The following is a 23,142-nucleotide window of genomic DNA, read 5'->3' on the forward strand; positions in this document are numbered from 1 at the left end:
TCGATTACGTCTGATCAATGACATCGATTACATCTGATCAATATTGGCTAACATCTCCACGTGGCGACTTGCGGTAAATATTTCAGCCTACACTGAGCAACCTACCATGATAGAGCTGCTGCCTCACAGCGCCACAGACCTCGCTTCCATCCTGACTACAGTTTGCTGTCTGTATAGAGTTTGCACGTTCTTCCTGTGACCGCCGCTTGGGTTTTCTCCGGTTCCTCCCACATTCCAAATCCGTGCGGGAATGTAGGTTAATTGGCTTCTGTAAATTATCCCTGACGTGTGGGATAGAACTAATGAACAGGTGATCGTTGGTCAGCGACCTTTCCTATCCACGTACCTCTCGAAATGTCTTTTAAATCTTGCCTCAACTACCTCCTCTAGCAGCTCGTGCCATACACCTACCACTCTCTGCGGGAAAAAGTTGTCCTATTAAATCTTTCCCCTCTCACCTTAAACCTAATCCTCTGGTTCTTGATTCCCCTACTCTGGGTATGTTTACTCTCTCTACTCCTGCCGTGTTGACAGGTTTTTTTCTTCTATTGATGTATCTGACTTTGATTTCCAGTCGGCAGGTGGCGGCCCAGCCCAGGTCGTGCATGCACAGCAAAGGACGACAGCTGCATCCGCTGCTACCACAGAGGTGGTGGCCATCGGCAACAACCAGGGGGTTCGTGCCGCAATGGCCCCGGTAACAGCCGCGGCAGTGGTGTCTACCAACCTGACGCCGGTGCAGAGCCAGACCAGGTCGCTGGTCACACAGGTCACCCCAGGTACGCCGACTACGGCACTTCTGTGGCTTATATACGGTATACTTGTATACTTCTGCAGCTTGTGTACCCCAGGTACGCCGACTACGGCACTTCTGTGGCTTATATACGCTGGAGTTTAGAAGGATGAGAGGGGATCTCATTGAAACATATTAGATTATTAAGGGTTTGGACACGCTAGAGGCAGGAAACATGTTCCCGATGTTGGGGAGTCCAGAACCAGGGGCCACGGTTTAAGGATATGGGGTCGGCCATTTAGAACGGAGATGAGGAAACACTTTTTCTCACAGAGAGTTGCGAGTCTGTGCAATTCTCTGCCTCAGAGGGCGGTGGAGGCCAGTTCTCTGGATACTTTCAAGAGAGAGCTAGATAGGGCTCTTAAAGATAGCAGAGTCAGGGGATATGGGGAGAAGGCAGGAACAGGGTACTGATTGGGGATGATCAGCCATGATCACATTGAATGGCGGCGCTGACTCGAAGGGCCGAATGGTCTACTCCTGCGCCTATTGTCTATTGTAAGGGTGCTACTTACCACCCTTCTGAACGGCCCTTCCACAAGCTAGGGTCCTGTCCGATTCACCTCTACCCCATTGTGGACATTGGACTTTGTTTGTGGAACTGATGCGCTACAATGCTGAGAACTATATTCTGCACTCTGTATCTTCCCCTCTGTTCTACCTATTGGACTTGAGTTTGCACTTGATTGTATTCATGTACAGTATAGATCTGTTTATATAGCAGGTAGACAAAAGTGCAGGAGAAACTCAGCGGGTGCAGCAGCATCTATGGAGCGAAGGAAATAGGCAACGTTTCGGGCCGAAACCCTTCTTCAGACTGATGTGGGGGGGGGGGGGGGGGGGGGGGGTGGAAAAAGGAAGAGGAGGAGGAGCCCAAGGGCTGAGGGAGAGCTGAGAAGGGGGGAGACAGCAAAGGCTACCGGAAATTGGTGAATTCAATGTTTATGCCACTAGGGTGCAGACTGCCCAAGCGGAATATGAGGTGCTGCTCCTCCAATTTCTGGTGGTGCTCACTCTGGCCAAGGAGGAGACCCAGGACAGAAAGGTCGGATTGGGAATGGGAGGGGGAGTTGAAGTGCTGAGCCACCGGGAGGTCAGGTTGGTCAATGTGGACCGAGCGGAGGTGTTGGGTGAAACGATCGCCAAGCCTTTCAATACCAACAATCCCGTCTTGTACGTTTATTGTTCGAGCCGTTTTAAACTTGTTTGGTGTGTGATGCCGCCCAGAGTGATCGTCGTGAGTTTGCTGAAGTGATTTTATTCTTCAGCTGCAGGCATTGGGACCACTGGGAAACCCATTCCTCAAGCACAGATCCAGCTCTTCAGACAACCGCAGACTGCTCCCGTGCAGGTGCAACAGATCCAGCCCCAGTCTCAGGCCACGGCTCAGCTGAAGGGGGTGCAGAAGCTGCCGGTAAGATTCAACCCGCAGCTCCATGTAAGAATGTGATCTCCCCCCCCCCCCACCCCCACCTCACAACCTTCCACCTACATTCCTTCCTCTGGCTTCACATTTCGGGCATCTTCTATCCTTTCCTCCCACTTTTTTTTTTGCCTTTTCTTTTCTGGCCTTTGCCCAACTTTTTGCTGATCAACCCATCACTTGCCATGATTTGTCCTGCCCCTCCTCTCTTCCGGCTTCCTCCTCCCTGCTTCAAACAGTCTGAAGAAGAGTCCCGACCCGAAACGTCACCTATCCATGTTCTCCACAGATGCTGCCTGACCCGCTGAGTTACTCCAGCACTCTGTGAAACGTCACCTATCCATGTTCTCCACAGATGCTGCCTGACCCGCTGAGTTACTCCAGCACTCTGTGAAACGTCACCTATCCATGTTCTCCACAGATGCTGCCTGACCCACTGAGTTACTCCAGCACTCTGTGAAACGTCACCTATCCATGTTCTCCACAGATGCTGCCTGACCCGCTGAGTTATGGTGCAGCAGCATCTATGGAGTTAAGGAAATAGGTAACGTTTCGGGCTGAAACCCTTCTGGAAATAGGCAACGTTTCGGGCCGAAACCCAGAAGGGTTTCGGCCCGAAACGTTACCTATTTCCTTAGCTCCATAGATGCTGCTGCACCCGCTGAGTTACTCCAGCACTCTGTGAAACGTCACCTATCCATGTTCTCCACAGATGCTACCTGACCCGCTGAGTTACTCCAGCATTTTGTGTCTTTTTTGTTTGTAAACCAACATCTGCAGTTCCTTGTTTTGCTGGAATAATAGTGGAAATGCCCAGTTGAGCTGCATTTCCTGTATCTATCACGTCAAGGATATGACTTCAACCCAGCACTTCAACTCCCCCTCCCATTCCCACACTGACCTTTCTGTCCTGGGCCTCCTCCATTGTCAGAGTGAGGCCCAGCGCAAATTAGAGGAACAGCACCTCATATTTCACTTGTGCAGCTTACACCCCAGCGGTATGAACATTGACTTCTCTAACTTCAAGCAACCCTTGCTTTCTCTTTCCAACCCCTCCCCATTCCCAGTTCTCCCACCAGTCTTACTGTCTCCGCCTACATTCTATCTTTGTCCCGCCCCCTCCCCTGACATCAGTCTGAAGAAGGGTCTCGACCCGATACATCACCCATTCCTTCTGTCCAGAGATGCTGCCTGTCCCACTGAGTTACTCCAGCTTTTTGTGTCTACCTTTGAATTTCTCACTAAGCAGCATGCGTTTATTGAAAACGCGTGGAACTATCTGACTTGTATCATTTTCTTTTGGCTAGGATCATTTACTAAAACTGAAGCAGAAGCAGCAACAGCAGCAGCAGTTAGCACAGGTGACACAAAGGAGTGGTGTCCTGACTGGTCCTGTAACCAATCTCCCTGTAGCTCGCATTGTAAGTTGGACTTCCCACTGTCAATATAGTTACTGCTTCAACAAGATGTGCGGGTGCTTCTAACATGGAACCATGTAGTGTCGCTGCAGGTTAATAGGCCTTGGTAAAAATAGTAAATTGTCGCTAGTGTGTAGGATAGTGTTAGTTAGTGTATAGGGTGATCGCTGGTCGGCACGGACTAGGTGGGCCGAAGGGCCTGTTTCCCTTCGTATATCTGTATATCCAAACTGTGTGGTTGGCGAATCTGTGGAATTCATTGCCGCAGACGGATGTAGAGGCCAAGTCATTGGGTGCTTTGTAAGTGGAGTTTCTTGATTAGTTAGGGTGTGAAAGGATACGGGGAGAAGGGAGGAGAATGGGTTTGAGAGGGAAAGGGACTGGAGATCAGCTGTGATTGAATGGGGGAGTAGACTCGATGGGCCGAATGACCTGATTGTGCTCCTCCTTATGAGGTACGGACTTGTGAGGTTTGCGTGGCTTTGCTTTGTGAAATAATCCTGTGATTATCTGTGTGTGTTGCCCGTCCAGGCCAGAGTGTCCACGTCACAGGTTCAAGCTCAAGGCCAGATTCAGGCACAGCCTGCAGCCACCGCTCAAGTCACGCTGACTAAGCCGCCTGTCGTGTCCGTGCCCACGGCAGTCGTCTCCTCCGGTGTGACCACGCTCCCTGTCACCGTGGCGGGAATCAGCATGGCCATCGGACAGCCGCAGAAAGGATCCACAGGTAATGGACTCTTCCACTTGCTTCATCTAAAGACATGTTCAGAGTGATGGCCGGAGAAATTCTGCCTCTGGCATAGAGGGAATAGTGTGAACGGGTGATCGATCGATCGATGGTCAGCATAGACTCGATGAGCTGAAGGGTCTGTATTAATCAATAGTCAAATTTAATACACTTGCCAATAACTTGTGGTGGTGCAGCTGGTAGAGCTGCTACCTCACAGCTCCAGTAAGATTCATTCAAAGCTGCCTGTGTGGAATGTCCGCGTCACAGTCTCCTGGCTACAAGCCCAAAGGTCTACAACTTGGTAGGTTAATTGGCCATAGTTAATCGCTCCTGATGGTAAAATCTAGTGGAGGTTGGTGGGAACGTGAGGAGAATAAAATACATGGGAGGGTGGTGGTCGGTGAGTCCCAGTGGTGGAAGGAATGAATGGATAACTACTTGATTGTTACTGTGATATTCTTTGCTTATATTCCCACGGTATGCAAATAGTGGCAACATAAAGGCTGCTCACCAAGTTACACCGTATCCTGCACCAGGTCCCCCTTTGTTTCACCACCCCCCCCCCCATGGTGGTCCCCCTTCACCAGGTCCCTCCTTTGTTTCACCACCCCCCCCCCCCCCCCGCATGGTGGTCCCCCTTCACCAGGTCCCTCCTTTGTTCCCTCTCTTCCCCCCCCCCCCCCCCCCCATGGTGGCTCCCACGTGGCCCGTCTTTGACCACCGGCACCGCCTTCCATCTGCCGCCGCACCGCGTTCTATCCGCGAGGCTTCGCAGCCTCCTGGGCGGCTTCTGTTGCAAGAATCAAGAGTGTTTTATTGTCGTGTGTCCCAGATAGAACAATGACATTCTTACTTGCTGCAGCTACAACACAATATGTAAACATAGTACACTGTAAATTAATATAATAAATGAGAGAGGATAAAAAGAGTCGAGTGTGTGTATACACACACACTCAATAAACAAACAATTATACAACTCTGCGAGAGCTGGCCTTCTCCCTGCTCGGATCGGCAAGTTGGGCCCGAATGCTGTGTCTGTGCCATATGACAATAGACAATAGGTGCAGGAGTAGGCCATTCGGCCCTTCGAGCCAGCATCGCCATTCACGGCTGATCATCCCCAATCCGTACCCCGTTCCTGCCTTCTCCCCATATCCCTTGACTCCACTATCTTAAAGAACTCTATCCAACTCTCTCTTGAAAGTATCCAGAGAACCGGCCTCCACCACCCTCTGAGGCAGAGAATTGCACAGACTCACAACTCTCAGGGTGAAAAAGTGTTTTCTCGTCTCCGTTCTAAATGGCTTACCCTTTATTCTTAAACTGTGGCCCCTGGTTCTGGACTCCCCCAACATCGGGAACATGTTTCCTGCCTCCAGCGTGTCCAAACCCTTAATAATCTTATATGTTTCAATTAGACCCCCTCTCATTCTAAGTTCCAGAGTATACAAGCCCAGCCGCTCCATTCTCTCATCATATGACAGTCCCGCCATCCCGGGATTTAACCTGGTAAACCTACACTGCACTCCCTTAAGCAAGAATGTCCTTCCTCAAATTCAGGGACCAAAACTGCACACAATACTCCAGGTGTGGTCTCACTAGATCCCTGTACAACTGCAGAAGGACCTCTTAGTTCCTATACTCGACTCCTCTTGCTATGACTGAGATGGGCCCGCTGCCACGTCAGCGGCAGGTACGTGTGTAACTTTGTTGGCACCGACTCGTGATGACACTTGTGTACGCACAACACATCGTTTCACTCTACCTAGGTACCCCAGGTACACGTGATAATACAGTATCATTCATATAAATACTATCAAGTCAAACTCAAGTACAATAGGCAGAGCAAAGGGGAAGATGCAGAGTGCAGAATTCACTTCTCAGCATGGGAGCGCACCAGTTTCATGGAGGGATTACAGTTGTGAATGAGGGCAGGCACAAAAAGCAGGCGTAATTCAGAACCAATGTTTTGGTGTTGCCTGTCCTGCTGAGTTACTCCAGCTTTTTGTGTCTATCTTTGGTTTAAACCAGCATCTACAGTGCCTTCCTGCACAAAGTGAATGAGGGAATAATTACGTGTAGCGGGTTGAAGCACTGGCTCGATCCCAGCGCCCGCGCTGACGTGTTCCTCGCTGGTAATGAACTGTCTTGTCTCTGCAGGAGGGCAGACGGTGGTGAAGGCTGCCATGCCGTCACACTTATCACAAATGCAAGTGCAGCAGTTTCTGAAGCTCAAGCAGCAGCAGCAGCAGCAGAAGGCCAGCCAGTCGCAGGGACAGGCATCCGTGCAGGCTGCTGCAATCACTGCGCAGCAGAAGGTAGGCTGCATGTCCTCCAGCAACCCCGCGTGAACTTCTCAAACCGTTAGACGGAGAACAGCACCAGGAGCAGGCCCTTCGGCCCACTATCACCGTGCCGAACATGCTGCCAAGACCTATGAATCTCTGCCTGCACAGGATCCGTGTCCCTCCATTTAGTCCATGAAGACATATGGAAGAAGGGTCTCCACCCCAAAAGTCACCTATCCATGTTCTCCACAGATGCTGCCTGACCCGCTGAGTTACTCCAGCTGTTTTTTTTCTATCTTGAAATCCAAGCGTGGGAATGCCGGAGAGACTCTGCCTCTGGCCAGAGAAAGCCAGTGAACAATCGTACACTCAACCTCTCTCTGAGCCCTCCCACCATCGCTCTGTCTCAACCCACTCCCTCGTTGACTGTTGTCTGACTTCCTATTTTCCTTCTAAGGTGCAGTTGTGGGTATTGTTGGAGGAGTGGGGTTATAGGATGGATACCTTGTTAAAGAAGGAACTGCAGATGCTGGATAATCGAAGGTACACAAAAATGCTGGAGAAACTCAGCGGGTGCAGCAGCATCTATGGAGCGAAGGAAATAGGCGACGTTTCGGCCCGAAACCCTTCGGGTTTCGACCCGAAACGTTGTCTATTTCCTTTGGGTTTCGGCCCGAAACGTTGCCAATTTCCTTCGCTCCATAGATGCTGCTGCACCCGCTGAGTTTCTCCAGCATTTTTGTCTACCTAGGATGGATACCTTGTTGGGGGTTGGGATGGTGATCCCACTCTTGGCTTGTGAAGGGATTGTGGCCGCCCAGGCTTGTGTTGTAGTCAGCACCAGCATGTAACCTGTGCGAGCGAGCCATGGTGCTGGGATTGGTCCCCATGTATCACACTAGGGCGGCACGGTGGCGCAGCGGTAGAGACCCGGGTTCGATCTCTTGACCACGGGTGCTGTCTGTACAGAGTTTGTACGTTCTCCCCGTGACCTGCGTGGGTTTCCACCACAGTGAAGAATGCTGCGGTGGATGTCTGTGTTGGGTATTGTGTCCTTTTTTAATTGTCACGCTGCATGGTCAATTGCATTTCACTGCACCTGATGGTACACGTGACAAATGCATTTGAACTTTGAACTTTCCCTGGGATGTCCGGTTTAATCCCACACTCCAAAGACGTGCGGGTTTGCTAAAGTTTGTAAATTGTCCCTAGACGAATAAAACTGATTATATTGAGTGTGTAGGATAGTGTTAGTGTGCAGGGATCGCTGGTTGGGGCGAGCGGCCTGTTTCCGCGCTGTATCTCTAAACTCAACTACACGTTGGTTGGTCTTTGGGTGGAGATCCAGTTGTATGCCATGGCCATTCCATTGTAAGGAAGGGATTGTGGTCATCCAGGCTCCTCCATTGGCAGTGAGAGGCTAAACACAAATTGGAAGAACAGCATCTCATATTTCGCTCGGGCAGCTTACAACCCAGTGGTATGAATATTGTTCTCTCTAACCTCAAGTAACCCCGGCATTCTCTCTCTCTCTCTCTCTCTCTCTCTCTCCCCCCCCCCTCTCTCTCTCTCTCTCTCTCTCTCTCTCTCACTCTCTCTCGTTTACAATGGCCTGTTTCCTTTTGCATATCTTTTATTCGTTGTTCTTTATCTCTCACAATATCTCTCGTATCCCTGAAGAAGGGTCTGGAGCCGAGACGTCACCCATTCCTTCTCTCCAGAGATGCTGCCTGTCCCGCTGAGTGACTGCAGCTTTTTGTGTCTGTCTCAGTGATGTAGTTAGCGGCAACCTGTAAACTGCACGCGGAGCAGTGTTGGGATTTGTCCCCACGTATCAGGCTATGGTGCAGGGGGGGGGGCGGGTAAGATACGTTCTAAGGTGCGTCTGTTGTTTGCGCCCCACTGCAGATAACACAGCAAGTTACTGTGCAGTCACAGCAGCAGCAGCAACCGGTGCAGCAGCAGCAGCAGCAGCAACAACAGCAGAAGGTGACATACAATACCAACCAGCTACAGTCAGGGATAAAGCCGCAGTTCCTGAGTGCTCAGAGCCAGAAGCAGGGAGGACCACAGCAGATGCAGGCACAGCTCCAGGTAACGTTACAGAGTCCAGGCCGCCCTGTTACACAATGTGTGACTGCTTCACCCCTGGCCAGTGTGTCAGAGTTTATATATCTGTGTTCACCACTGGGCAGTGTGAGAGCTTCTATATCTGGAGATGCACCATCATCTGATCAGTAAACAAGTTGACACGTTCTAGTAGAATTAGGCCATTCGGCCCATCGAGTCCACTCCACCAATCAATCATGATCTCTGCCTCCTAATCCCATTCTCCTGCCTTCTCCCCATACCCTAACACCGGTTTTAATCAAGAATTTGTCTATCTCTGCCTTAAAAATATCCACTGACTTGGCCTCCACAGCCGTCTGTGGCAATGAGTTCCACAGATTCACCACCCTCTGACTAAAGAAGTTCGTCCTTGCCTCCTTTCTAAAAGAGCGTCCTTTAATTGTGAGGCTGTAACCTCTGGTCCTAGACTCTCCTACCAATGGAAACTCTATCTATGCAGTTCACTATTCTGTAAGTTTCAATGAGGTCCCCCTCAACCTTCTAAACTCCAGCGAGTACAGGCCCAGTGCTGTCAAATGCTCATCATATGCTAACCCGCTCATTCCTAAATCATTCTAGTAAACGTGACCATTTGAAGAAGGGTCTCGACTCGAAATGTTACCTATACCTCTCCAGTGATACTGCCTGACCCGCTGAGTTACTCCAGCACTTTTGTGTCTTTCTTCCCTGTAAACCAGCATCTGCAGTTCCTTCCTATACACTATTGCATTATTGTAAAAGGTACCGACCTGAAACGTCACCTATCCATGTTCTCCACAGATGCTGCCTGACCCGCTAAGTTACTCCAGCACTCTGTGTCCTTTTTTGTGTAAACCAGCATCTGCAGTTCCTTGTGTCCACAGGCGACATTGAAGTCCTGGCACTTCTTAACGAAAGATTTTCAGATAAAATCTCATCATAATTAGTGATAATTATTTACATTAAACTAGTGGCATTCCTCGTCTTCGTTAGAAACTAGATGCAGGAGTAGGCCATTCGGCCCTTCGAGCCAGCACTGCCATTCAATATGATCATGGCTGATCATCCCCAATCAGTACCCCGTTCCTGCTTTCTCCCCATTTCCCTTGATTCCGTTAACCCTAAGAACTAAATCTAACTCTCTTGAAAACATCCAGTGAATTGGCCTCCACTGCCTTCTGTGGCAGAGAATTCCACAGATTCACAACTCTGGTTGAAGCGGGGAGAGTATTGATAATCACTGTGAACTTGTTCTGACGCTGGAGAACTCAGCCTGTGCTCTGTTTCAGATGGTTGAAAGGACAGCTCTGCCTCTGAGCTTTTACTTGTGCAGACACACATTGAACCTAGAAAGTGACGCAGCTTTAACTCTGCAGATTGTTTTAACGCTGCCGTGTTTATACTCTGTGTGCTTGCCGCTGCTAAAGATAGACGCAAAATGCTGGAGTAACTCGGCGGGACAGGCAGCATCTCACGGGAGAAGGAATGGGAGACCCTTCTTCAGATTGTCTGGAGTTACTCCAGCATTTTGAGTCTATCTTCGGTGTATACCACCATCTGCTGTTCCTTCCTCCACATCTTACCTCTGCTGATCTGCAGTGTGGAATTTGACTCTTACTGCTTCTCTTCAGAGTGCGGTGGACACTCTGCTTAGATTTTGCTCTGTCCAGCCACGACTACTTCTTCTTTCCCTATCCCCCTTGTGTCTTCTCATCATTTCCTCTTATTTATTTTTACGATTACACTCTCCTCCATCGCCTGTTGCTCTGGAAACTAAATAATTCTTCCAAGGTCGACAAAAATGCTGGAGAAACTCAGCGGGTGAGGCAGCATCGATGGAGCGATGGAAAAAGGTGACGTTTCGGGTCTCGACCCCGAAGGAATAGGTGACGTTTCGGGTCGAGACCCGGAAGGGTCTCGACCCGAAACGTCACCTATTCCTTCACTCCATAGATGCTGCCTCACCCGCTGAGTTTCCCCAGCATCTTTGTCCACCTTCGCCTATTTCCTTCGCTCCATAGATGCTGCCTCACCCGCTGAGTTTCTCCAGCATCTTTGTCCACCTTCACCTATTCCTTCGCTCCATAGATGCTGCCTCACCCGCTGAGTTTCTCCAGCATCTTTGTCCACCTTCGCCTATTTCCTTCGCTCCATAGATGCTGCCTCACCCGCTGAGTTTCTCCAGCATCTTTGTCCACCTTCGCCTATTCCTTCGCTCCATAGATGCTGCCTCACCCGCTGAGTTTCCCCAGCATTTTTGTCTACCTTCCCTTTTTCCAGCATCTGCAGTTCCTTCTTAAATAATTCTTCCAAGTGCCTGAAGGTTACATTAAACTGCTGTTGTTCAATAGGTTACCAAACTTCCACAAATGGTTCAGCAGCAAGCGACAGTGGGAAGTCTCCAGCAGATGGTATCCACTGCTCACCAGGTATCTGCACCTCCCTCGCATGTATCTACAATCTCTGCACAGCTGGCCGTCTCTCTCAAGTTTCACCAGTCGCAGAGGAATCTTGACTTTGCTTCCGCCGCCGTCAATATTTCTTTCCTCCTCTCTGCACTTTCCTTGCCCTGCCAGTTGATCTTCTGCATGCCTCTGATACAATGCTTTTAGTTTGTTACGTTTAGTTTCAGAGATACAGCGCGGAAACAGGCCCTTCAGCCCACTGAGTCCACACCGACCAGCGATCCCCGCACACTAACACTACCCCACACACACTAGGGACACTTTACATTTATACCAAGCCAATTAACCTACAAACCTGTACGCCTTTGGCGTGGGAGGGAACCGAAGATCTCGGAGAAAACCCACGCAGGTCACGGGGAGAACGTACAAACTCCGTACAGACAGCACCCGTAGTCGGGATGGAACCCGGGTCTCCTGCGCTGCAAGCGCTATGAGGCAGCAACTCTACCGCTGCCCTTTTGTTCCCATGAGCTGCAGCTCCTGTTTTGATGAAATGAGGTGAAGATTGTGGAGAGCAGCTTGTGAGCCTGTTTCTGGAGCGTGGAAACATACAGCGCAGGAGGGAACCACTCGTGAGTCTGAAGATGGGTCTCGACCTGAAGCATTCTTGCCCATATTGTCCAGAGATAGAAACATAGAAGGTAGAACGATGCAGGAAAGGAACAGGACCTTGTGCCCACACTGTCTGTGCTAGACATGATGCCAAGATCATCACTTATCTGCCTGCACACAACCCACATCCCTCCATTCCTTGCCTATCCACATCCACTTCAGCCACTACCCCACCAGCACGTTCATGGCACCCACCACCCTCTGTGTAAAAATAACTTGCCCTGGGCATCCTTTAATAGAAAGATTAAACAAGAACTTACTGCTTGAAGTTTGGTCTTTATGGGAAGTTGGAGTGAGAGACTACGTGAAGGACCCGCCAGCCCGCATGCGCCTCAATCTTCAGAGCAACTGAATGAAACCACAGACCACTTGCACCAAATTATACTATAGAAAGATTAATAACCCTTGACTTATCGAATGATCTTTATGAGATTCAGGGTTGGGAGTGGAAGGCACGTATCTCACTCCAACTTCTCATCAAATCAAGATCAAACTTCAAATGGTAAGTTCCCGTTTAATCTTTCTATTTTATTTCGAAGTCGCATGACGAGACTACGTGAAGCCTTCGAAGCTGTGGTTTCCAATCGGCATGTGAACACATTACACAGATAAACCATAAATGGTTAAAAGAAAAAACATAGGCCAGTCATACATGATGCTAACTTTACATACATGTATATTGTCCTTAACAGGACCAAAGTCCCATTACTTCGGGGTTATAGACAAGTGTCTCAAGTAACACTGCCCAGAATTCTTCTGCAAATTGTCCAGACCTGTTAATCGATTTATTATAAAATTTCCGATAGGTGTGTGCATCTGACCATCCTGCTGTTGCAAGAATGTGATCAAGAGGAACCTCCATTCTATTTGCTGCTGACGTGGCTGCAGCCCTGGTAGAGTGCGACTTGAAAATATCAGTATTCACTTCTGCTTCCAAAAGTGTATACTTTATCCATCTTGAAATAGTCTGCACCACCACTCTCTTGTGTGGCTTTTTATAACTTATGAAGAAAGCTTTTTCCTCATCTCGAAGGTTTTTAGTAACCTCAATGCGACCGATGGAATAATATTCACCTACCTCAATGGCCTTAGGTGGTTGATCAATAGAGTCAGCAGACCCTAATTTGTTATAGACAATTGTCTCAAGTATTGTTCTGTCCCCTCCCTTTGGCTCGGGCATCGTGGCCTGCTGGGGGACGAGACTGAGTATGTGGAGTGCGCTGCCTCCATAGTGAGCACTGTGAACCTGCGCCAAAAAAAAGGCCTCTGGCTTGGTCTTAATTGTGTGGGCCTGGTGCTCCAACCAGCCTCAGAGTAGCGATTCCTGCCGCTGGCATTGTAGGGATGATATGCACGCCGGTAGACGGGAGTCTTACCCACAAAGGGTGTCTTTACCACACGCACCAGTAGCCGCCTGGAATGCCTCTTGCAAGTCTTTTACTTGCTTGCTCAAGTCTTCTCCAAAGAGATACTTTGCAGCCGTACAAAGGAGCATATTTAGGGTTGATCTCAGCATTGACCTTATAGCATCTTTGCCAACACAATTGGGCTCAAATTGTGTATTATATAGAAGTACTAATGCGTCTTGCTGCAATTCAGACAGTTGAGTTCCATTCACCGACCTTGCAAAAGCCGTAATCCCTCTTGTGAGAAGTCTCTGAACTCGCAGTAGTTTTAAGTCTTTTGACTTAGTTTTGCCATTTAGATTATCCCAAATGGTGGCATTAACCTTCGGAACATCCAGAGATAGATAGATAATAATAATAATAATACATTTTATTTATGGGCGCCTTTCAAGAGTCTCAAGGACACCTTACAAAAATTGAGCAAGTAGAGGAAAAACATGTAAGGGGAATGAAATAAATAGTAGAGACATGACTAGTACACAAAGTAAAGACAGAATTCAATACAAAACACAGCATGAGGCAATTAATGCACAGATGAAAAGGGACGGGGACGTGGGGCTAAGGATAGGCAGAGGTGAAGAGATGGGTCTTGAGGCGGGACTGGAAGATGGTGAGGGACACGGAATTGCGGATCAGTTGGGGGAGGGAGTTCCAGAGCCTGGGAGCTGCCCTGGAGAAGGCTCTGTCCCCAAAACTGCGGAGGTTGGACTTGTGGATGGAGAGGAGACCGGCTGATGTGGATCTGAGGGACCGTGAGGGTTGGTAGGGGGAGAGGAGGTCAGTGAGATATGTGGGGGCCAGATGGTGGAGGGCTTTGTAGGTGAGGACCAGGATTTTGTAGGTGATCCGGTGGGAGATGGGAAGCCAGTGAAGTTTTTTGAGGACTGGAGTGATGTGATGCCAGGATTTGGTGTGGGTGATGAGTCGGGCGGCTGCGTTCTGGACCAGTTGGAGTCGGTTGATGTAGGTGGAGCTGATGCCAAGGAGAAGTGAGTTGCAATAGTCCAGTCGGGAGGAGATGAAGGCATGGATGAGTCTTTCAGCAGCAGGCGGTGTGAGAGAGGGTCTGAGTTTGGCGATGATGCGGAGATGAAAGAAGGAGGTTTTAATAACATGGCGGATGTGAGGCTCAAGGGAGAGGGTGGAATCAAAGATCATGCCAAGGTTGCGGGCCTGGGGAGATGGGGAGACAGTGGTGCCGTCGATGGTGAGAGTGGGGTTATTGATTTTGCTGAGTGTGGCTTTGGAGCCTATGAGGAGGAATTCTGTCTTATCGCTGTTGAGTTTGAGGAAATTATGTTGCATCCAGGTTTTTATAGCTGACAAACAGGAGTTGATATGGGAGAGGGGGGGGATTGTGGGGGGATTTGGTGCCGAGGTAGATCTGGGTGTCATCAGCGTAACAGTGGAAGTCCAGATTGAAGTGGCGGAGTATCTGACCAAGGGGGAGGATGTAGATGATGAAGAGGAGGGGGCCGAGTACGGATATAATTTATTGCCACACAACCAGGGTTGGTGGAAATTTGGGTTGTCAGCAGCAGTACAATAATAAAGAACACACAATAAAACTGTAACACAAACATCCACCACAGCATTCATCACTGTGGAGTCTGGCAGTTATCAGTACTAGCATACTACCCAGCAGTGTCCTGCATGTTTTTCTCATTCAGCCGATGAGAAGTCAAGTAACCGATGCTCTTTGCCAGTTCTTCCTCTAATGGTTCTCCTATCCCCGAGGGGATGGCAACTTTAGTCACAAGTGCCGGCATCTCCTTTTTAGACTTGAGTTGAAGCATATCACCCACTTGTTGAGGGGATTCGAGTTAATTGTCGACTTCTCCACAGTCAGTGTCTACCACGTAATAGTCCTCAAAACTCCTCTCCTCTGAGCGGTAGATATCATAATGCAACCCTGAACCAGGTATTGCTGCCACAGACATCTGACTGGATCTACCTGTATCGGTCGCCTGTGTGCAGAGCACATCCCCTCTCAATCAGGTTTTCCAGTTTTGGGAGCCGACAGATGACATCCTCAGTGGATGTTGAGGCAGTACCTACCTGCCCAGTATTGTCCTTTTGGACATTTTTTGCCGCTTTGGCCTTGACCTTCCCCGAACTCGGGGTTGCCAAACTGCTCCCTTTGGGAGCTGTTGCGGAGGTTGCTGTGCAGGCTGCGCCAGCTAGCATCTCCGAGTTTGATACCGACGGCCACCGACCTCTCCCGTCGCCGCAGTTACCTGCCGCTGGCCAGCTGCACGTTTCCCCTTGGTTTTAGGCTTCTCCATTCTTGGGACCTAAACCAACGTCGAAAGCGACAGTTCCCGTGAAACTTACCCTCCGACTTTTAATGCTGTATCGCAGGGGAATCCCGACGTCCATTTCCCCATCCGAATCTCACGCCATGCGTCAACGTATTGACGCGCATGCGGGCTGGCGGGTTCTTCACGTAGACTCGTCATGAGACTTCAAAATGAAATCATTGTTTCTCTCACCTTCAATCTATGACTTAAGTGGAGATACTGCCTGACCTGCTGAGTTACTCCTGCACTTTGTGTCTTTTTTCTAAACCAATATCTAAAGTTCCATCTGTCCACTTTCATCGTTGTTTTTTGCAATAAGTCATTGTGGGAGAATTTGAGTAAGGTCCTTCTGCAGTGGTGCAGGGCCCTGGTGAGACCACACATGAAGTATTGTGTGCAGTTTTGGTCTCCTAATTTGAGGAAGGACATTCTTGCTATTGAGTGAGTGCAGTGTAGGTTCACCAGGTTAATTCCCGGGATGGCGGGATTGTCATATGATGAAAGAATGGGTCCACTGGGCTTGTATTCACTGGAATTTGAAAAGATGAGAGGTCATCTTATGGAAACGTGTAAAATTCTAACGGGATTGGACTGGCTAGATGCAGGAAAAATGTTCCTGATGTTGAGGGAGTCCAGAACCATGGGCCACAGTTTAAGAATAAGGGGTCGGCCATTGAGACTGAGATGAGGAAAAACCTTCTCTCCCAGAGAGTTGTGAATCTGTGGAATTCTCTGCCACAGAAGGCAGTGTAGGCCAATTCACTGTATGTTTTCAAGAGGGAGTTAGATTTAGCTCTTCAGGCTAACGGAATTAAGGGATATGGGGGGAAAGCAGGAACGGGGTACTGATTTTGGATGATCAGCCATGATCATATTGAATGGGGGTGCTGGCTCGAAGGGCCGAATGGCCTACTCCTGCACCTATTGTCTATGTTACTAAGTCCTCTCCACTTTTATATACCTATCCAGCTGCCATTTGCAAGTTGTGGTTGAATCTATTTTGCCACCATTCTGCATCACTCACTGCACAGCAGACATCTCAGTCTTTTCCCCCAATTTGACTCTTTGTCTTCTGGCTACGGATCTTTCTGCCAGTTTTCTTTTGTATTTTGGGGGGAAATAAATCTTTCATTGCATTTATCTTTCTCTGCTCTAAAAAGACCTCGCCCCAGCTTTTCCATTCTCTGCAAGCAACTTAATATTTCCAAAGCCAAACACAAGCGCTGGAGGAGCTCGGCTGTAAAATAAAGGGGAATAAACGGAAGAGGATTCGGTTCGGTCTGTCCATTCCCTCCATAGATACTGCCTGGCCTGCTGAGTTTTTTTTTCCAGCACTGTCTTTTGCCCAAGATTCCAGCATCTGCTGTCTCTTGTGCCTCCATCTTAATTTCTGCACCTGTGTTCTAACAAACCTTCGCTTCACACTGCTTATGGACGCAGCCAACACAATGAAGGGCCACTCACACCGTGATCAATCCTCCTTCTCCCCTCTCTCTTTGGGCAGACGATGCCAAAGCGTTACTTCCAGATTCGGGAGCAGGTTATTCCCCGCTGTTATCAGACGACTGAATGGATCCTTCAAATGCTAAGAACCAATTCCCAATCTTCCAATCTACCTGCTTGTGGATCTTGCACTTTTTTTTAATCTGCACTTCCTCTGTGGCTTTCACACCCGATTCTGCACTCTGTTTATTTTCTCTTTGGCTCTGCCTGATGTTGTATGAATTGTCTAGATAGCGTGCAAAACAAAACTTTGGTACAGTGAAGGAGGAATATCCTCCAGGTGAGCCTGAGGGTGGTGAATCTGTGGAATCCATTGGGGCCGTTATTTGGTATTTTTAAAGCAGAGATTGATTTTTGATTAATAAGGGATATGGGGAGAATGGGGGGGTTGAGAGGGAAACCTAGATCAGCCATGATCGCATGGTAGAGCAGACTTGATGGGCCAAATGGCCTAATTCTGCTCTTGTGCCTTAAGATATGATGATCTTACCCATGACAATAATAAACCAATACTAGTTGAGTTTAGTTTAGATTATATCCACCAGTAAACCGCCATGCTAGCTATTTCTAAATCTGAACGACATCAATATTGCAGCACCTAGTCTCCTTCAGTGCCTCAGATGAAGAATCAGTGATTTGCCGTATAACACCACGGTGAAAAGGTTGTGTTGTCAGTCTTCCCCCAAGGTTTAGCCAGGCAGTTATTCCAGGGCAGCACCCAGAGAGTGCTGTACTGTCAGAGATGTTGTCTTGTGGCTGTGATGTAAAGCGGAGCCCTCGTACATGCTCGATGCATACTGAAGATCGTCTGGCAGTGTAAAATAAGTTTATCTGCCCTCCTAACCAACATCCCCTGCAGGGTCCCTAAGAACGGTCCCGACCAGAAACGTCACCTATCCATGTCCTCCAGAGATGCTGCCTGACCCGCTGAGTTACTCCAGCACTCTGTGAAACGTCACCTATCCATGTTCTCCACAGATGCTGCCTGACCCGCTGAGTTACTCCAGCACTCTGTGAAACGTCACCTATCCATGTTCTCCACAGATGCTGCCTGACCCGCTGAGTTAATCCAGCACTCTGTGAAACGTCACCTATCCATGTTCTCCACAGATACTACCTGACCCGCTGAGTTACTCCAGCATTCTGTGAAACGTCACCTATCCATGTTCTCCACAGATGCTGCCTGACCCACTGAGTTACTCCAGCACTCTGTGAAACGTCACCTATCCATGTTCTTCACAGATGCTGCCTGACCCACTGAGTTACTCCAGCACTGTGAAACGTCACCTATCCATGTTCTCCACAGATGCTGCCTGACCCACTGAGTTACTCCAGCACTCTGTGAAACGTCACCTATCCATGTTCTCCACAGATGCTGCCTGACCCACTGAGTTACTCCAGCACTCTGTGAAACATCACCTATCCATGTTCTCCACAGATGCTGCCTGACCCACTGAGTTACTCCAGCACTCTGTGAAACGTCACCTATCCATGTTCTCCACAGATGCTGCCTGACCCACTGAGTTACTCCAGCACTGTGAAACGTCACCTATCCATGTTCTCCACAGATGCTGCCTGACCCACTGAGTTACTCCAGCACTCTGTGAAACGTCACCTATCCATGTTCTCCACAGATGCTGCCTGACCCACTGAGTTACTCCAGCACTCTGAAACATCACCTATCCATGTTCTCCACAGATGCTGCCTGACCCACTGAGTTACTCCAGCACTCTGTGAAACATCACCTATCCATGTTCTCCACAGATGCTGCCTGACCCGCTGAGTTACTCCAGCACTCTGTGAAACGTCACCTATCCATGTTTCCCAGCATAGCAGTGGGTTCGCTGGATCATTTACCAGGCCTGATCTGTAGAGAGAAGTCTAAATCCCATCACAGTGGCTGGGAAATTAAATACAGAATTCAAAACGAGTATCCAATAAACACCACAAATCTTAACATATTGCCATGAAACTTGCAGTCTGGCCAGGGCACGATACCGTTTATCACTTCAAGCAGATTCCTCATCACAGTTTATTTTGGACTATGACATGACTTGCAAAGTTTAAAGACTGTACAAAACTGCAATGGGTTCAGCAGCACGTGCAGGGAGCTCAATGGGGTGGAGTTCACATTTATATTTCTGCAACACTGAACTAAATTGATTGAACAAGTTACTGTGTCAGGAGATATTCTGCTCACCTAACTGATGGGATGGTGAGCACATATGTGGCGCAGCGGGTAGAGCCGCTGTCACACGGGGCCAGAGACCCGACTGCGTCCTGACCTCGAGTGCTGTCTGTGAGGAGTTTGCACGTTCTCTCCAGGTGCTCCAGTTTCCCCCCACATTGGCCCTCTGTACATCGCCCCCTAGTGTGTGGGGAAGATCGATCAACGGTTCACACTAGTTCCATGTTATCCCAGTTTCTCATCCACTCCCTGCACACGAGGGGCAATATACAGAGGACCCGCACACACGCGTGTCTTTGGCGTGTGGGAGGAAACCGGAGCACCCGGAGAAACCCCCCCCCCCCCCCCCCCCCCCCCCCCCGGGGATAATACACAAACTCCACACAGTTCAGAATCTGGGTCCCTGGTGCTGTGAGGCAGCAGCTCTACCCGCTGCGCCACTGTGCCGCCCCTTGGGGTGAGGGGAGTAAGCTGGTGGTCTAACGGATGCCCTTGTGTTGGTTGCTCCAGGCACAGACGCAGACGCTGACTCTGTCACAGGCGACGGCGGGCCAGTCGGTGCAGGTGATCCCCGCGGCAGCAGCAGCAGCAGCAGCACAGGTCGTGCAGCAGCAGCAGCAGGTGGGGGTGGCCTCACCACAGCTACAGTCCCCCACGCCGCAGAGCCCCGTCCAGACCACCGCTGCCTCGGACGGCCAGCAGGCCAAGGTACAAGTGCGGACCACTCCCGCCGTCAGGCTCAAAGCCCCCATGAAAAGCAACTGAGCCAGCGCCTACCTACCTGCCTACCTACTTACCTGCCTACCTGGTGCAACAACGGACAACATGCTGACTGCATTGAGCTGGACTGCCCTTGAACAAACCACCACTGTTCACTCCATTGTGTCATAGTTAGTGTATAGACAAATCCAGCATCTTCAATGTTCTGTGAGTCATTTTATTATAGAATCTTGATGTTAATGTAACATGCACAGCCCAAATTCTGTAAATCTTTTTTAAAAATACGATAATTCTAAGGTTTAACCTTAGCTGTCTTGTACATATGATTTCCTCTGGGCACATTTTAATGTGCTCCTGTATTTGTTAAATTCAGAAGGTGGATGTTTTGGCATGTGTTCAGTATTTGTTAATCCATGATTTGGTTGGATGAATGTTATGAACTTAACGGTAGTATATATTTTTCTCACGGATCTCGCGGACATTGGACAGGAGCCTGCAGGAATTGAACTTTGGAGTTAGTGTTCAACATTCCTTATCTAGTAAAAGACGTCGGTCTATTAACAAACTTTTGATACAATGTTTTGTATATTCGTTACATTTTTTCATGACGCTTTCATGTTTCAGTATTTGTTTTACGGTGATGATGTTTATTTTTAATTCTCTATGTATGTGCACATTAAAGATGCAATCTCTCCTGCAAAGTTACCCCCTCTAGTCCTTAGTGTACATGTTGTACAGTATTTGTTATGGTTTTGCATAGCACTGTGTTATAACATCCCCAAACCCCCTGTCCTTGGAAATGATGGTCTATCCATTTGTGATCACCTAAAAGAGATTAAGAATAAAATTGTACATAAACGTTTTCTTGATCACCCAGTCGGCATTGTTTTTTTTAAATCTTCTTTTCAGCTGAGCCAGGTGAAAGGTTATTGTTTCAAGAGCCGTGGTATTTATGTTACTGAGAGTAAAATGGTGAAGGCTAAATGGACAATGTCTCACAGAGAACTCAAGATTACGGACACCAAAGAGAGCTCGCGCGAGAAAGAATCTCCAGTCATGCTGTTTAGAATTACTGTTACACTGTCAAATCATTCCATGTTGTTAGTTGTACTCATAAACCACTTCTACCACATTGTAATAAATGAATACATTTGTAAATGCACTACACCTGGTATTGTTATACATGTGCTGTATTTCTTAAAAATCCAGATTTCTTTAAAAGTCAGAATTCATGAAATGTCGCCCATCCTTTTTCTCCAAAGATGCTGCCTTACCCACTGAATTATTCTGTTTAAGAAGGAACTGCAGATGCTGGAAAATCAAAGGTAGACAAAAATGCTGGAGAAACTCAGCAGGTGAGGCAGCGTCTATGGAGCGAAGGACATTTCCATCGCTCGATAGGTGCTGCTTCACCCACTGAATTATTCTAGCACTTTGTGTCTGTATCTTTGGTATAAACCAGCATCTGCAGTTCCTTGTTTCTACTGGTAGAGGAGGTAGTTGAGGCAGGTACTATAGCAATATCTAAAAGACAATGGGACGGTTACATGGATAGTTTTGTTTAGAGATACGGTGAGGAAACAGGCCCTTCAGCCCATTGAGTCTGTGCTGAACAGCAATCACCTGTACACTGCTATCCTACACACCAGGGATAATTTACAGAAGCCATTTAACCAACAAACCTGCACGCTTTTGGAAGAGGAAAGGTTTAGAGGGATACTAGAGGGATACTAGAGGGTGAAGTCTGAGGACTATCTCACTCAAGAGTCTCATTAGAGACTCTTGGACTATCTTTAATCGGACTTTACCTAGCACTAAACGTTATTAAGTTTATCCTGTATCTGTACACGGCGGGTGGCTTGATTGTAATCATGTATAGCATTTCCGCTGACTGGCTAGCATGCAACAAAAAAGGTTTTTACTGTACCTCGGTACACTTTAGACTTTACAGATGCAGCATGAAAACAGGCCCACTCCGCACAGACAGCACCTGTGGTCAGGATCGAACCCTGGTCTCTGGCATCATGAGGCAGCTACTCTACTGCTGCGTCACCATGTTGCCCCCACACATGTCAATAAAATAAACTATATATAATTGGATTTTATGAGACTTTATCTGGCATTAAATATTATTCCCTTTATTCTGTACCTACACTGGCGGCTCGATCCGCTGACTGGTTAGCACGCAACAAAAGCTTTTCACTGTACCTCGATACACGTGACAATAAACTGAACTAGATGTGGCATGTTGGCCGGCATAGACAAGTTGGGCTGAAGAGCCTGTTTCCATGCTGTAAAACTGATTACATTTTGTACATTTATTTCTGCATGGTTTTATATTTGTGTGCATTGTCCCAGAGCCTGCGTGAAACTGCTCCAGGCAGCTGATAATAACCCTGCCTGAAGTTATACACAGAATCCAGGGATGCTGCCTGTCCGTCCCGCTGTGTTACTCCATCGTTGTGTGTGTGTCTGTGTCTGTGGGTGTGTGAGTGTGTGTGTCTGTCTGTGGGTGTGTGTACGTGTACACGTGTGTGTACATGTGAGTGTACGTGTACACATGTGTGTCTGGGTGTGACTACGTGTACACGTGTGTGTATGTGGGTGTTACGTGTACACATGTGTGTGTCTGTGGGTGAGTGTACATGTGTGTGTGAGTACGTGTACACGTGGGTATGTGTACATGTGTGTGTGGGTGTGAGTGTACATGTGTGTGTGAGTGTATGTGTACATGTGTGTGTGTGTGTACGTGTCTGGGTGTGAGTACGTGTACATGTGTGTGTCTGAGTACGTGTACACATGTGTGTGTCTGGGTGTGAGTGTACGTGTGTATGTGTATCCAGGGACGACAGATGGCACAATGGGCTAAGTGTTCGGCTGGCAACCGGAAGGTAGCCGGTTCGAATCCCACTTGGAGTGCATACTGTCGTTGTGTCCTTGGGCAAGACACTTCACCCACCTTTGCCTGTGTGTGAATGTGTGTGAGTGATTGGTGGTGGTCGGAGGGGCCGTAGGCGCAGATTGGCAGCCACGCTTCCGTCAGTCTGCCCCAGGGCAGCTGTGGCTACAGAAGTAGCTTACCACCACCGAGTGTGACTGAGGAGTGAATGAATAATGCGATGTAAAGCGCCTTGAGTATTAGAAAGATGCTATATAAATCACATCCATTATTATTATTATGTGTCTGTCTGTGGGTGTGAGTGTACAT

General features: G+C 48.5%; 1 protein-coding gene across 1 annotated transcript in view; it reads left to right on the forward strand.

Moving 5' to 3' along the window:
- The window catches only part of ep400 (E1A binding protein p400), a 121,662-nt gene extending 100,852 nt beyond the window's left edge, over positions 1 to 20,810 (forward strand). The window contains exons 46-53 of the mRNA XM_033043077.1: positions 575 to 779; positions 2,062 to 2,207; positions 3,524 to 3,637; positions 4,166 to 4,361; positions 6,525 to 6,682; positions 8,561 to 8,746; positions 11,092 to 11,169; positions 19,725 to 20,810. Coding sequence (XP_032898968.1) covers positions 575 to 779; positions 2,062 to 2,207; positions 3,524 to 3,637; positions 4,166 to 4,361; positions 6,525 to 6,682; positions 8,561 to 8,746; positions 11,092 to 11,169; positions 19,725 to 19,979 — 1,338 coding nt within the window. The 3' untranslated portion in view covers positions 19,980 to 20,810. The remainder of the gene's footprint in view (positions 1 to 574; positions 780 to 2,061; positions 2,208 to 3,523; positions 3,638 to 4,165; positions 4,362 to 6,524; positions 6,683 to 8,560; positions 8,747 to 11,091; positions 11,170 to 19,724) is intronic.
- Positions 20,811 to 23,142: the final 2,332 nt, after the last annotated feature.

This window comes from Amblyraja radiata, chromosome 25, assembly GCF_010909765.2.
Source record: "Amblyraja radiata isolate CabotCenter1 chromosome 25, sAmbRad1.1.pri, whole genome shotgun sequence".
Lineage (NCBI taxonomy): Eukaryota > Metazoa > Chordata > Chondrichthyes > Rajiformes > Rajidae > Amblyraja > Amblyraja radiata.